Genomic DNA, 12,614 nt, shown 5'->3' on the forward strand with positions numbered 1-12,614 from the left:
AAATGTAAGATTTAAGTCCATGTCTATATAAAATAAAATAATATGAGAGGTAGCTCAAAAAATCTTTAAACTACTTAACATAGACAATTAACGAACTTAGCAGTCTTTTACTAGATATCTTCTATCATTCTATATTATTCTATATTTATAAATCAATATTTGTGTACCACATAAACTGTACGTTTTGACATTTGCAGACTTATGATATGCCAAATTAAAAACTGCTCATATAGTGCGAAATTATGGATTTAACGCTCTAAAGTCTAACGACTTCCTGGCTGTTGGGTATAAAACTAAGATTACCATCAGCTGATGTTCACTTTATTCTACGAATATGCATTGCTACATTGCCATTGCATTTTGCCTGTTCGCTCTTTTGGATTTGACAAACGGGGTGAACGAAAAGGAAAGGTCTACTTATTGTGTACGCGGCACGTGCTGGGATCAAAGATATAATATGTGGTCCTCGGGAAAATAAATGCGGTGAACGCTAGTATTCAGAAGATGGTTTTGTCATTTTTAGAGCTATGTAAAAAGATTTAATATTTAAGGTCAATGGCAATAGTCATTCGAAATAGAAGGAGTGTGATCAACGATCAGGTTGTCAAGCAAACGTTGTCTTCAAGCCTCACAAGAATAGTTAATGAATAAATAATTCAAATGTAACTATGAAATGCTATTTAACGCTGGGAATGCTTATGAATTTGTATCTCTTTTTTTGGTCTTAAGATAAGCTCTCTATTTGTGGTCACATTAATTTGGTTAGTCCAAGCAATGTACCCAAATGCAATTAAGACAACTGCGCTGCAATGCAATTTCAATTAGCCGATTTGGATTTCAACCACAACAACCCACGAATTGCTATCCAATCTAAGTTCCTGCAACTTCCGAGCAATGTCAAACCGACTTAGCTACCGCAATCTCCTCAGCTGGTGCAGGATGGATTATGCAAGCGGTATCCTGTCCTCCAAATGGAAATTATAATGCCACCACCCCTCCTCCTCACCACAGAGCCACAAAACCAGGAGCACTTGGTTTAGATGATGAAATATGCAAAAATAATGCACAACAGCGGGACACAACGGCGGCAAAATGCCATGAGCTGCTCTTTACTTACTTGCCACTTGACCATTTATTGTCGCATTTGGGCCACTGCCACTGAGCTCGGAGACCGTGGGACTGGCGGCTTCCTGTGCCGGCGTACTGACACCACCTGCTCCTGCGGACGCCGATCCCGTTCCGGTTGCAGGGCCAACTGACCCACTCGCCGCACCGCTCGCTGCACCACTGTTGCTCGCTGCCGCACCACTTGTGCCGCCGGTGGTGCCCGCCGCACCACTTGCCTCGTCCCGCTTGCTGGGCAAACTCTCCGGCGTGCTGGCAACTGAAAGTAGAAGTCGTATAATAAAATAAATACATCTATAAAAATACAAAAAATATCAGAAATTAGGGGTTTCAGGAAAGGCGCAAAACCGCATTAAAACTAAATTTCAAATGTTTACCCAATGTTTTTCCTAAACATGTATCTACATTTCAGTGTGGGATCCAACAGGTTTCTGCAATGCAATCAGTATTCAAACTATACCCGCTTGTGCACACATCCATGTGAGCCCCAAATCCTTTTGTTGTCCTTCACTTGCTGCAAATCCCTCGTTTCTAATGCTGTCGGGCTTAGCAAAAGTGTATTTGTGTTGTGTATTTTGTTTGCTTCTTGGCCAAAAGGGTCGCAAAACGGAAGGACGTGAATTAGACTTGGCAAGAAAATGGTTCAGTAGATGGTGAACATAAGATATATCACTCCTATAATAGATTTTAACTAATAGTTTAAATTTGATAAATTATTATTTAAAATGAAATTGGCTGCTTTGAGTCTGGTATTTAATAAACGTTGTCTGTCGAAAAATAAACTCTTATACATACATTAATATTCATGTATTTAAGTCCAAGCTTAAACATGCTGTGCATTATAAAAAGAGCATTTGCCAATCACCATGGCATCCGAGATTCCCCACTTATTTCCCTTCCGCTTTAGCTTTTCTTCAGCTTCATCGTGTAATATCCTCTGCTTTGATTCAACCCGGCTAAGCTGCCTCCTTTGGCACTACAAGATTAGACTGAAATTGCTTTTGTGCGCTGAAAGGATTTTATTAGGCCAAGCTAAAACAGATTTTTTTTTTTTTGTGCGAAAGTTGCCAAGGCCAACAGCTGCGAGCAACTAGCGAACTAGACACAATAAAAGTCTACATATGTATATATTTATAGAAAGATTTCAGTTTTTTATTGCGTATACGCCACGCTGTCGAGATGATGGGCATTTCCCATTGAGTACGAGATTATGTACAAGTTGTATGTATTAGGTTACACACAATTTACACAGTTACAGTTAAATCTGTTTTTTCGTGCCAATTCATAACCGAAACCGCATATAATTCATTTCCCTGAAAAACTACTTTTGACACGCTCTATTACTGCAGTTTTTCTACCAAACTGCGGCGTTGGAAGGTTCCGGATATGTATAAATAAGTAGCATTCAGGTGTGGAGATTCTACACTTGCCCAACCCGTATAGCATTATAGCCATGCGTTGCCCAGCTTTCCTCGCACTCTGCCTGCTTGCCATTCTGGCCATGACTGTGGCCGAGAAGGAAAGGATCTATTGCCCTTGCCATCGCATCCTTGATCCTGTGTGCGGATCGGACTCGAAGACCTATAGCAACCAGTGTGAATTCGACTGTGCAGTTACAAACGGAGCCTCCATTACCATTAAGCATAAGGGAAGATGCTAGGAAACGGAGCATGGTTCCCAATTGGTTGTCGAATAATATGTGACTAATAAATATGTGTCTTAAGCTTTAGCTTAAGCTGTGTTTAAACAACACTATTTCTTAAATAATTTCAAAGTGACGTATTAACCTTTTTCAGACTTCACAGTATTTATTTCCAACAGCTTCATGCCAATGCAAAATATATTGAAATATTCACTTTCATTCAATTGGTATAACAAAGCCGGAACTGAAATATATTAGATGAAAAACAACTGTCTACAGAGCACTGAATTTATATGTGTGCCTTTTTTTCAGGCTTCTGTTATTGACCCAATTGTTGGCTTGGATTCTATTTAGACAAATGTTGCCTTAAATTTGCCAACAAGTAAAAAAATAATAATAAAAAGCCTTACCATGGCTGCGAAATAAAAGTATGTTTATCGGGTATTGTGATTGGCACTACAAATAAGAAAATCTAATATGCTCTCTCTTGTTTATAAGTAATGCATATTTTTGCATAACAAATAAAGCCTTGTGTCTATTAATTAAAGTAAGACGCAGTCTGGTTGGAACATTCGGAGCAATAAGACTGAGAGCATCGGGTTATATTGAACTGTGCGAAGTGCTAAAGTCGCGATTTATTGCTGTAGTTTTTCCAGCGAACTGCGGCTTGCAAAGGCAGCAGGTTCTGGCTTATCTATAAATAAGTGGCGATCAAGTGTGAAAGCTCCAGTCTTGTCTAACCCGTCTAGCATTATAGCCATGCGTTGCCTAGCTTTCGTCGCCCTCTGCCTGTTTGCTCTTTTGGCCTTTGCCGTGGGCCAGGAGGTCTTTTGCCCATGTCCTCGCAACTATGATCCTGTGTGCGGATCGGACTCCGTGACCTATAGCAACCAGTGTGACTTGAACTGTGCAGTTAAAAACGGACGCTCCATTACCGTGGAAAAGAAGGGAAAGTGCTAGGAAACGGAGCCTGGATCGCAACTGGTTGTCGACTAACATTTGTATGATGAAAAGTGAATAAATCATTAGTATGTGTAAATAACTTATAAGTACCTATGCTTCTGGTATCGGACGAAGTTTAAACTACAAATGCTATTGTTTAAATATTTTGTGGTACAAATAAACACAGAATCAAACAATTTCCAAAGTGCAGTAATTACTTAACATTTTTTCAGACTACGCAGTATTTATTTCCAATAGTTTTATGCCAATATAAAAAAATCCATTTAAGTAAACAGATTTATTCAATTGGAATAACAAAGGCGGAATTAACATAAATTAGATAAAAAACAACTGTTCACAGAGAACTGAATTTCTTTGGCTGGGAATCGTTTTAACACATATGTTGTTAAATACTTAAGCAAAGAAAAAACGCAATATATGGCATTCAAATCAGTGTCACTTTATTTAAAAATGAACAAGTAATTACATTTTTAAATCCCAATTTATAATGTGAAAGATAAGTTTATTAAAAGTTACTCATTATTGTTTAAAATTCGCGCAAGACACGCTTCGTAATCTTTGGTAGCAAAGGCCACTTGATCGAAAGTAGTAGGTTCATAAATCACTGCAACCCTCGGAAGTGGGTACTAGTTTTTCCCAGTGTCGCGTTTCGTACGATTCGTATTGGCGATAAAGTGTTCAAGCGCTATCAAATGCAATGCCAAATACTCTGGCTGATAAGCTGATTTATTTCTTTTTTTTTCACATTGATGATTAATACAAGGCACTTGTATGATTTGATTTCTGGATTTTTCTTTGATTTTGCTTTGGTTCTTCTGTCGAAGGGATTGTGTGTGTTTTTAGCAGGTTCCGCTCCTCAGAACTCCCATACTGCGTCCCTGGCGTTCGACACTGCGGCGTACACAGTCGAATTCGCAGCGATTTGGATAGGTGACCAGGTTGGATCCACAAACGGGTTCGTAGTTCCGGGGACAGGGACAGAATGGCTTCTCCACCTTCTCCGTGTCATCGCAGCTAATTGGCGATATGGCGAGGGCCAGGAAGAGGCACAGGGCCACTAAAACGCTGAGGAATTTCATTGTTACTGGGTTAATCCACTTGCTAGACTGATTCGATACTGGAGCTCCACATATTTGTTCATTCACTGGAGCTTTGACTGGCTTCGATTTGGTCACCTATCTTATCAGCACTCGTGGTGCTTTGAAGTAGTGGGTGTTTTTTGTTTTTTTAGTACATTGTGATTGGCTTGCAGTTGAGATACGAGCTACGAGTATTCCAGTTCCTACAGTTTGCTATGCTAAGTATATGCATTGCGAATTATTTGAATAATTTATGGGCTCCGGCACTTCCAGCTTAATTACTTATTTAGCTTATCGCAGAACCAAACACGCAATTGTTTATAGTCGAAAAAAAAGCTCACACAGAAAAGCTAAACAATACTCACTCTATTACTCACTACATTCAAGAGCTTTTCCCCCATTTCTCTCTGCCTTCTTATCAGCGATCAGGTATAGTCGAGGGAATTTCCCACTCTACACAAAATTTACATGCACTTTGCTTCGCTTTTTTAAGAGGCACGGCAATTAATGAAACGCCAGCCTTTTTGTGAGTCAATTTACACGAGACTAGCTATTCAATTTCAATTGCCATTCAATTTCCATTAGCTTGGCTGCCTGGCCCCTGGGGAAATCCAGCTAAGTTAGATCCAGTTGTGGAGTCACTGCCGCCATGAGAGGTCTACTTCTGGTTCTGATGCTCTTCATTTTCGCCATTCTGACGGCCCGGGCTCTAAACTGCCAGCCGTGTAAGTTACTGGAAGCCCGCAAGGCACATGCAAATGAAACGAGTACCCAGCAGATGTGAGAAAAAGTGCCGAGTGTTGGATGTTTTTGATGTTTTGGGGGTCGCGAGAGCAGTGCGAAGTAATCAGCAGCTTGTTTGACTAATTAGCAAAACTTACGCACACACAAACACTCACAAAGGCATCGACAACTTTTATTCACACTCTCGACAAACGACTTATTCGAAACTCAGTCTTAATTGAATGCTCGCAGCGAAACGACGACGTGTTCCGCACAGTAAAACCTATTCACTCCATAAATCCGTAAATCGTAGAAAAAACATGAAGTTTCTGACTTTGCTGCTCGTCTTGGGCCTGTTGATCGCCCTCCTTGCCGGATCCTCGGAGGGCAGCTTTTGTCCTTGCGATCTGAAGACCAAGGGCAGTGAGGTCTGCGGCTCGAATGGTGTTACCTTCAAAAACCGCTGCGAGTTCGAGTGCAGCCAAAGGGATTACAAGAAACTTGGACGCACCCTGAACATCCGGAATGAAGGACCTTGCAGCTCGACGATCTGAAATGTTCTTACAACTTCGGTCCGAAATGAGATTGCAGTCGAAACCATAGATACTGTAGTGATGAGTGCGGTGAGATAGTTCTTGAGATGAGTAACTAACTATCAAAAGCTTAATACTCTTGCTGAAACCATCGGAAAATGCTTTCTCTCGTTTATCAGTAATGTATATTATAACCAAGATACTCAAAACAAATAAAGCCTTGTGTTTATTAATTAAACTGAAACGCAGTCTTGGTAGAACATTCGGTGGAATAGCACTGCGGGTATCGGATAATTTTTCATTTTCTAGGGCAATATGAAGTTCTTGGCTATGATGGCTCTTTTGGGCCTTTTAGCCATGTTATTTGTGGCTTCATCGGAGGCCAGCTACTGTCCCTGTAATCTCCGAAAGGCAGAGGTCTGTGGAACCAATGGGGTCACCTACCAAAATCGGTGTGTTTTCGAGTGCACTCAGCGGGAATATAGAAAGCTCGGAAGAAATCTGAACATCCGAAAACTGGGATCTTGTTCAGCTATACGATTCTCTTGATACAGCAATTACTTCATACTTAAATGAATAAACAAAAAATAATAAAGAATAACGAATTATATCATCAGCACTAGACTCGATGAGCTTTTTTTCTTTAAACGATTTCAAGTGTTCACTTGAATATGAATAAGCTGTGTGGTGTTATTTTCGGAAATACTATATGTGTATGCATGTATTCGCGTAATGCGCCATTAGTTTAATGGCATAGACGCCTTTCTGGACTTGTAGTTCTCAATAATCATCTGTATTTTAGTTTATATATGAATTCTCCTAAATAATAAATTCTGTATCACCTGATCTTATTTACAATTAAAGTGCATTTATAGAGGTACATATAAGAAAGTTGCATTTCTGTTGTATAATCTGTTTCTCGACGCAGCGCATCGGTGTGTATTATATGCAAAAAACGCCATTCAATGCTAATTAAAATCGCCGCCGAGCGCGTCATCACCTCGTTAATCAACTGGTGACTTTAGGTCGGAGCTTATTTTCATTGACACTTTTGGTTCCAGCAGCTCGAAGGCGCTTTCGGCACCGATTAAACAGTCGCCTCACGCACATCAATCAAATTTATGCATAATTAATCGTTCGCCGGCAGCGATTCGATTTTCTGGAGGATGGCTGATGGTTGGGATTTGATTTATTAACTCTGCACACTGGCTTGACTAATTGAATCCCAATACGTGCGTCGCTCAACATCCAAATTGGGTGCAAACAAGCCAACTGGCTGATACTGAAGGCGGAGTACTAACAAGCCCCAAAAAGCAAGTCTAATAAATGTAATGGGCCGCTTTTACGGGATTCAGTGGAGCTACTGCCATTGGATTTATGACAGGAAGCTGACAGCTGCAGTCCGGAATTCTACTGGCCACAATGTTATTAAAAAGATAATAATAAGCGGGTTGAATCACAGTCCTATATGGGGTTTTATCTCGTTCCAGAGAAAGATTATATTATATCAGCTCATTTCAGCGCAGCTCCTAAGTAAGTAAGTTGAAAACCTAAGTTCAACCACTTAATACAATATTTCTAATAGCCATATTTGCTAATAAAACTTGTAAGTTCACATATTACCAAAAAACCTTATTACCTATGTAAAAATGAGTAAGGTTTCCAACTGTTCGTTAGCACAATCAATATTTTTGTTTACCTTATTTAGAGTGTGAAGTAATTCCCCTCGTTTTGGATTGGTTTATACTTTTATATTTCTGTTAAATAGTCACAATGGGTACAGAAAACTAGATTACATTTACCCGTTTAACTGACTCGCTCTATGCAAATAACTTATATGGGCAAATACCAATTTGTAATACCAATTTGTAACGAAAGTGCCCTAATGCCGAACATTTATCAGTCAGTGACTTGGCTGCCAGCTTATCAAACAGAGCCAAAGCAGATAAAATGATAATATTTGGCCGAAAGAGGATTGCCCCGCCTGGAGTCATAACAATAACAGCAAGATAGTGAAGGTCGGTTTGGTTGGGGGCGGCAAACGAAAAACAGGCAAATAAACCGGTATTGATGTGTGGAAATTTACATGTGGAACCTACTTATGACAACGACAATCTCAACAAATGACAACAAACCAACAAAATCGTATCGCTGCTGCCGCTGTTTTTGTAATCGATTTCTGATAACAAGTATTTGATAAGCGTAAACCTATTGACAGCACTAAATAGCAGCCCAAAAAAAAAATAAAATAAAATGCTGGATGAGAGACCGCCCAACTCAAATTTGCTGATGCTCAAGGGTTGTCAGACTGTGTCTGTGTGTGTGTTGGACATAAAAAATGGCATGGATAAGGCGAAAAAAAAGGGGAAAATGCGGATCAGGAAAAACCGTAGCATATGTTTAGGCGCGTGTGCTAAATTCGTAAATATATCTGGGGCTACCGGATTAGTGGGAGCTGATTTTAAATATGCCAAGCTGGAGCTGGTGAAGGGGAGCTGGTACACCCCGAATTTTGTGATATGATTAAATATTTACATAATAAAAAATGTAGGCCGTGTATATATTTATTTATTCGAGCCGGAGCAGCCAGAGAGCCAAATTGAAAAGTGCTTGTAAAAAATGAATTTCCTTCCTCTTTCGGAATTCCCCAGCACAAAAATTCAATCAGCGCCGCGACATGAAAGGTAAACCCCGGTGTCCTGTCCTGCAAGGAACCCACAGACAGCTGAGACAGGTGACTGAGAGCTGCCACATTTTGGGGATGCAGGCGGCGGATTAGCCCGGTTTTCCCCCCAAAACATTTCGCATTAACTTTCCACTTTCCACTCCCCGCCTCCTACGCATTTCCCCAGAGGTGTGGCCTTAAAATTACAGCGAATTTTCTTCGCTTTGATTTCGGTCGAAAAAGGAATCTCAATGCGCACAGCCACGCCCCCCTGTCAAACCCTTTTCATGTCGCCGTGAAAAGCGGGAAAAGTATGCCGACTCTGCGCGCTTACACGTGAAGATTTCTGCACATATTTTTGTGCAAAAATTCTCAATATACATAAACTTCTAAGCGAGCAGGTTGCTCAAAGGTAAAATGAAACACAATAGCAGCTCCTTGGATTTCTTGTTTCGACTCCAGGAAAATGTTTAATTAAGCTGCCAGATTCAGCCCACATGAAGTCCATGGGGGATGGGGGGAAATTCCATTTGGTCGCCCTGGTCACGCAACGGAAGTTCGCGGCTGGAAATCTTAATTGGCGTATACTTAATAGGTGCTTGTGAAGTGGGTAAAAATCTGTTATTTAAAATGAAAGGGGTTTTGTATAGAGCTACATATTTAGAAAATTCTGAATACTTGAAAATAATACATTTCATCAAGAGTTCCGTTTAATGGCAAATGTTTATTCTGTTTTACATATGTAAATGCATTATGCATTGTTTAAGAGCATTGCAAAGTAGAGAACAATACTTTACAATTTTCTTTTTTTACTAACTATGTATCAGTTTAGTTCAGTCCTTCCTTCCCGCCACATATAGATTTCCATTGTTTAAATGGAAAGGTCAGAAAATTTCCCACTGTTTGGTCAACTGGCCGTTGTAACAGCCGGTTGAAACAAAAAACTTTAAATGTTTAATTTTGTTCAAACCATTTTCAAAGTGATTCAGCAATTGCTCAAATATTTAAGCGATCAAATCGCCAAGTCAAATAAACAAAACCGGAATTGAAAAGCCGGCAGCAGTATAAAAAGCCGGCAAAAGTTTCATGATAATAGAAAACAAGTTCGTTCGTTGACCACGATGGTCGTAGTGAAAATAGCTATCATTTTGTGTGTGGGTCTAGTGGGGATTTGGGCCCACGGCCACCAGTCCAAGGAGCTGGATGCGAAATACAATTGGTGGCAGCACGAGGTCTTCTACCAGATCTATCCGAGATCCTTTCAGGACAGCAATGGCGATGGAATTGGCGATCTTCAAGGCATTACTTCTAGGCTGCAGTACTTCAAGGATACGGGCATCACGTCCGTGTGGTTGAGCCCCATTTATGAGTCACCCATGGTGGACTTTGGATACGATATATCTAACTACACGAACATACAGTCGGAATATGGCACCCTTGAGGACTTTGACGCCCTGATAGCCAAGGCCAATGAACTGGGCGTCAAGGTGATCCTGGACTTTGTTCCCAACCACAGCTCGAATAAGCATCCCTGGTTCATTAAGTCGGTGGCCCGAGAGCCGGGATACGAGGATTTCTATGTGTGGGAGAGTGGCACTCTCTTGGAGAACGGAACTCGTGTTCCGCCCAACAATTGGCTGTCGGTCTTCTCCGGATCCGCTTGGATGTGGAACGAGGAGAGGCAGCAGTACTACCTGAGGCAGTTCACCTATGGACAACCCGATCTCAACTACCGGAATCCCGCCGTGATCAAGGCCATGGACGATGTGATGCTCTTCTGGTTAAACAGGGGTATTGCCGGTTTCCGCATCGATGCCATTATATATATTTACGAGGATGCTCAACTGAGGGATGAGCCTGTCAGTGGCACTACCGATGACCCGAATAATGAGGCCTACTTGAGCCACATCTATACCAGAAACCAGCCTGAGGACTACGGTCTCCTTCAGCATTGGCGGCAACTCCTGGATAATTATACAGCTAGCCACGAGGGACCACTGAGGATAATGATGACCGAGGGTTACGCTTCGGTGGCCCAACTAATGGAATACTACGAGGATTCAAATGGTGTTCAGGGTCCCGAGTTTCCCTTCAACTTTGACTTCATCACCGAACTGAATGCTAATTCGACAGCTGCGGACTTTGTCTTCTACATCTCCAGGTGGCTCATCTATATGCCACATGGTCATGTGGCCAACTGGGTGATGGGAAATCACGACAATCCGCGAGTGGCATCACGATTTGGTGAGAAATCTGTGGACGCCATGAACATGCTGCTGATGACATTGCCTGGTATTGCTATTACCTATAATGTGTGTACAGAAAATGCATTGCTTAAGGATCATTTTATACAGCTTTTACTCTACTTTAGGGCGAGGAACTGGGCATGACTGACTACAGGGACATCAGCTGGAGCGATACGGTGGATCAGCCCGCTTGTGAGGCTGGAATCAATAGCTACAAGACAATCTCTAGAGATCCCGAGCGTACTCCCATGCAATGGAGCAGTGATCTCAATGCTGGATTCTCCTCCGCCAATCGCACTTGGCTGCCTGTCAATCCGAATTATAAGGAACTCAATCTGCGCAATCAGCAGCAGGCAAGACGAAGTCATTACAAGATCTATCAGTCGCTTCTGAAGCTCAGGCAGCTGCCAGTTCTGAGGAACGGCTCCTTTGTGCCCGAAGTGGTTAATCGCAGGGTGTTCGCTTTCAAGCGGTAAGTTAATAGGAGTATTGACATGGACCATCTCTACTTATATATTATATATATTTTTCTTTTTTTTATATTGCCAGAGAACTGAAGAACGAGCACACTCTGCTGACCATTGTGAACGTGCAGAACCGCACCGAACTGGTGGACATCGCGGACTTCATAGATCAACCCAATCGACTGGTTGTCCTTGTGGCGGGTGTGGACTCGCCACATCGGATGGGGGAACGACTGAAGGCCGAGGCAATTGAGTTGGCGCCCAACGAGGGATTAGTTATTCAGCTGAATAAGCGAAAGTAAGCGGCGGCGAACTACTTGGCATTCCACGTTAAAGTACGAGAAAACTTTCCATTTGCCAGCGAGCCGTGCTTTTCTATTTTCGTATTTAAATGTATCTTAGAGGAGGGGTCATCTAATCGAGTTTCCATTTCATTTGACAGCGAAACACATTTACATTTGCATTAGCGCATCGCAAACATTTTAATTGAATTGAGAGCACTTGGTGTCGGACCTTCTACTTCGTCTACTTCTCACTTTGGTTCACTTTCCCTACACTTTGCCCTCGACTTTGATTCAAAGTCGTAATTCATAATTGTCGTCAGGTTTTTGGGCCCTTTTTGGGGCTTTGGCAGCTGATAAATGGTTGCCGAATTTAATTAAATTTCCACTTAGCGCTGTTTGACGACCTTAAACTTGGCTTTGATTTGTGTTCTCATTTCAATTGCTAATCAGCTGCTGCAAACAAGTTGATTAGTAGGTGTTCTGTAAGCCAAGGCATTATTCAAAATTTATGACAATTTACTGATGCTAACTCACATTTGGTTCGTTTTTGCGTTGTAATTGTAATTATACTTGACAATTTGAAATTTTAATTTTCCCATCAATTCGCAGTTTTTCAGTGCAGTGAAAGAAAATTTGTAAACTGCTGCCACGTTACAAGCTAGGAAAATAAATCTTAAATAATTGATATTATAAAATTATATTTTATTAAAATGCATTATTTATTTATAACCGTCTTTTGCATTTTTTATGTTATATAATAAAGTATCCCGAAACGTTTTGCATTTTTTATGGTATATAATAAAGTATCCCGAAACGTTTTGTTTGCCACCTGAAATTTCTGCACATCGTGATCTGCTCCAATTGGCTGTGGATCCAAAGCTTTCGATCAG

General features: G+C 41.1%; 8 protein-coding genes across 15 annotated transcripts in view; 6 read left to right on the forward strand and 2 right to left on the reverse strand.

The window, feature by feature from the left end:
• The window catches only part of LOC120447296 (calcium/calmodulin-dependent 3',5'-cyclic nucleotide phosphodiesterase 1), an 84,177-nt gene that overhangs the window by 23,439 nt on the left and 48,124 nt on the right, over nt 1-12,614 (reverse strand). For all 8 annotated transcript variants that reach the window (XM_039628792.1, XM_039628789.1, XM_039628787.1 and 5 more), the window contains exon 2: nt 1,118-1,384. In XM_039628792.1, coding sequence (XP_039484726.1) covers nt 1,118-1,384 — 267 coding nt within the window. The remainder of the gene's footprint in view (nt 1-1,117; nt 1,385-12,614) is intronic.
• Nucleotides 312-503, forward strand: LOC120447504. Its single transcript, XM_039628917.1, has one exon. It carries the CDS (start codon nt 335-337, stop codon nt 476-478), a length of 144 nt encoding a protein of 47 aa, XP_039484851.1. The 5' UTR covers nt 312-334; the 3' UTR covers nt 479-503.
• On the forward strand, nt 2,537-2,875 carry LOC120447480 (leech-derived tryptase inhibitor C). Its single transcript, XM_039628879.2, has one exon. The coding sequence runs from the start codon at nt 2,579-2,581 to the stop codon at nt 2,783-2,785; it is 207 nt and encodes a 68-aa protein (XP_039484813.1). The 5' UTR covers nt 2,537-2,578; the 3' UTR covers nt 2,786-2,875.
• Nucleotides 4,147-4,862, reverse strand: LOC120447466 (trypsin inhibitor ClTI-1). Its single transcript, XM_039628854.2, has one exon. The coding sequence runs from the start codon at nt 4,807-4,809 to the stop codon at nt 4,570-4,572; it is 240 nt and encodes a 79-aa protein (XP_039484788.1). The 5' UTR covers nt 4,810-4,862; the 3' UTR covers nt 4,147-4,569.
• LOC120447513 lies at nt 5,315-5,809 on the forward strand. The gene has a single exon (XM_039628929.2). The coding sequence runs from the start codon at nt 5,459-5,461 to the stop codon at nt 5,591-5,593; it is 135 nt and encodes a 44-aa protein (XP_039484863.1). The 5' UTR covers nt 5,315-5,458; the 3' UTR covers nt 5,594-5,809.
• On the forward strand, nt 5,648-6,309 carry LOC120447460. The gene has a single exon (XM_039628846.2). It carries the CDS (start codon nt 5,775-5,777, stop codon nt 6,084-6,086), a length of 312 nt encoding a protein of 103 aa, XP_039484780.1. The 5' UTR covers nt 5,648-5,774; the 3' UTR covers nt 6,087-6,309.
• LOC120447473 lies at nt 6,371-6,689 on the forward strand. Its single transcript, XM_039628868.2, has one exon. The coding sequence runs from the start codon at nt 6,381-6,383 to the stop codon at nt 6,612-6,614; it is 234 nt and encodes a 77-aa protein (XP_039484802.1). The 5' UTR covers nt 6,371-6,380; the 3' UTR covers nt 6,615-6,689.
• On the forward strand, nt 9,840-12,453 carry LOC120447429 (maltase 1). Its single transcript, XM_039628797.1, has 3 exons — nt 9,840-11,042; nt 11,102-11,448; nt 11,526-12,453. Exons 1-3 carry the CDS (start codon nt 9,852-9,854, stop codon nt 11,740-11,742), a joined length of 1,755 nt encoding a protein of 584 aa, XP_039484731.1. The 5' UTR covers nt 9,840-9,851; the 3' UTR covers nt 11,743-12,453.

Source organism: Drosophila santomea, chromosome 2L, assembly GCF_016746245.2.
Source record: "Drosophila santomea strain STO CAGO 1482 chromosome 2L, Prin_Dsan_1.1, whole genome shotgun sequence".
NCBI classification, from domain to species: Eukaryota; Metazoa; Arthropoda; class Insecta; order Diptera; family Drosophilidae; genus Drosophila; species Drosophila santomea.

Coding starts and splice junctions, on each gene's coding strand:
- LOC120447504 (XM_039628917.1), top strand. CDS start 335: ATGCATTGCTACATTGCCATTGCATTTTGCCTGTTCGCTCTTTTGGAT.
- LOC120447473 (XM_039628868.2), top strand. CDS start 6,381: ATGAAGTTCTTGGCTATGATGGCTCTTTTGGGCCTTTTAGCCATGTTA.
- LOC120447480 (XM_039628879.2), top strand. CDS start 2,579: ATGCGTTGCCCAGCTTTCCTCGCACTCTGCCTGCTTGCCATTCTGGCC.
- LOC120447466 (XM_039628854.2), bottom strand. CDS start 4,809: ATGAAATTCCTCAGCGTTTTAGTGGCCCTGTGCCTCTTCCTGGCCCTC.
- LOC120447429 (XM_039628797.1), top strand. CDS start 9,852: ATGGTCGTAGTGAAAATAGCTATCATTTTGTGTGTGGGTCTAGTGGGG. Junction 11,043..11,101: donor GTATTGCTATTACCTATAAT/GTGTGTACAGAA, acceptor ACTCTACTTTAG/GGCGAGGAACTGGGCATGAC. Junction 11,449..11,525: donor AGGGTGTTCGCTTTCAAGCG/GTAAGTTAATAG, acceptor TTATATTGCCAG/AGAACTGAAGAACGAGCACA.
- LOC120447460 (XM_039628846.2), top strand. CDS start 5,775: ATGCTCGCAGCGAAACGACGACGTGTTCCGCACAGTAAAACCTATTCA.
- LOC120447513 (XM_039628929.2), top strand. CDS start 5,459: ATGAGAGGTCTACTTCTGGTTCTGATGCTCTTCATTTTCGCCATTCTG.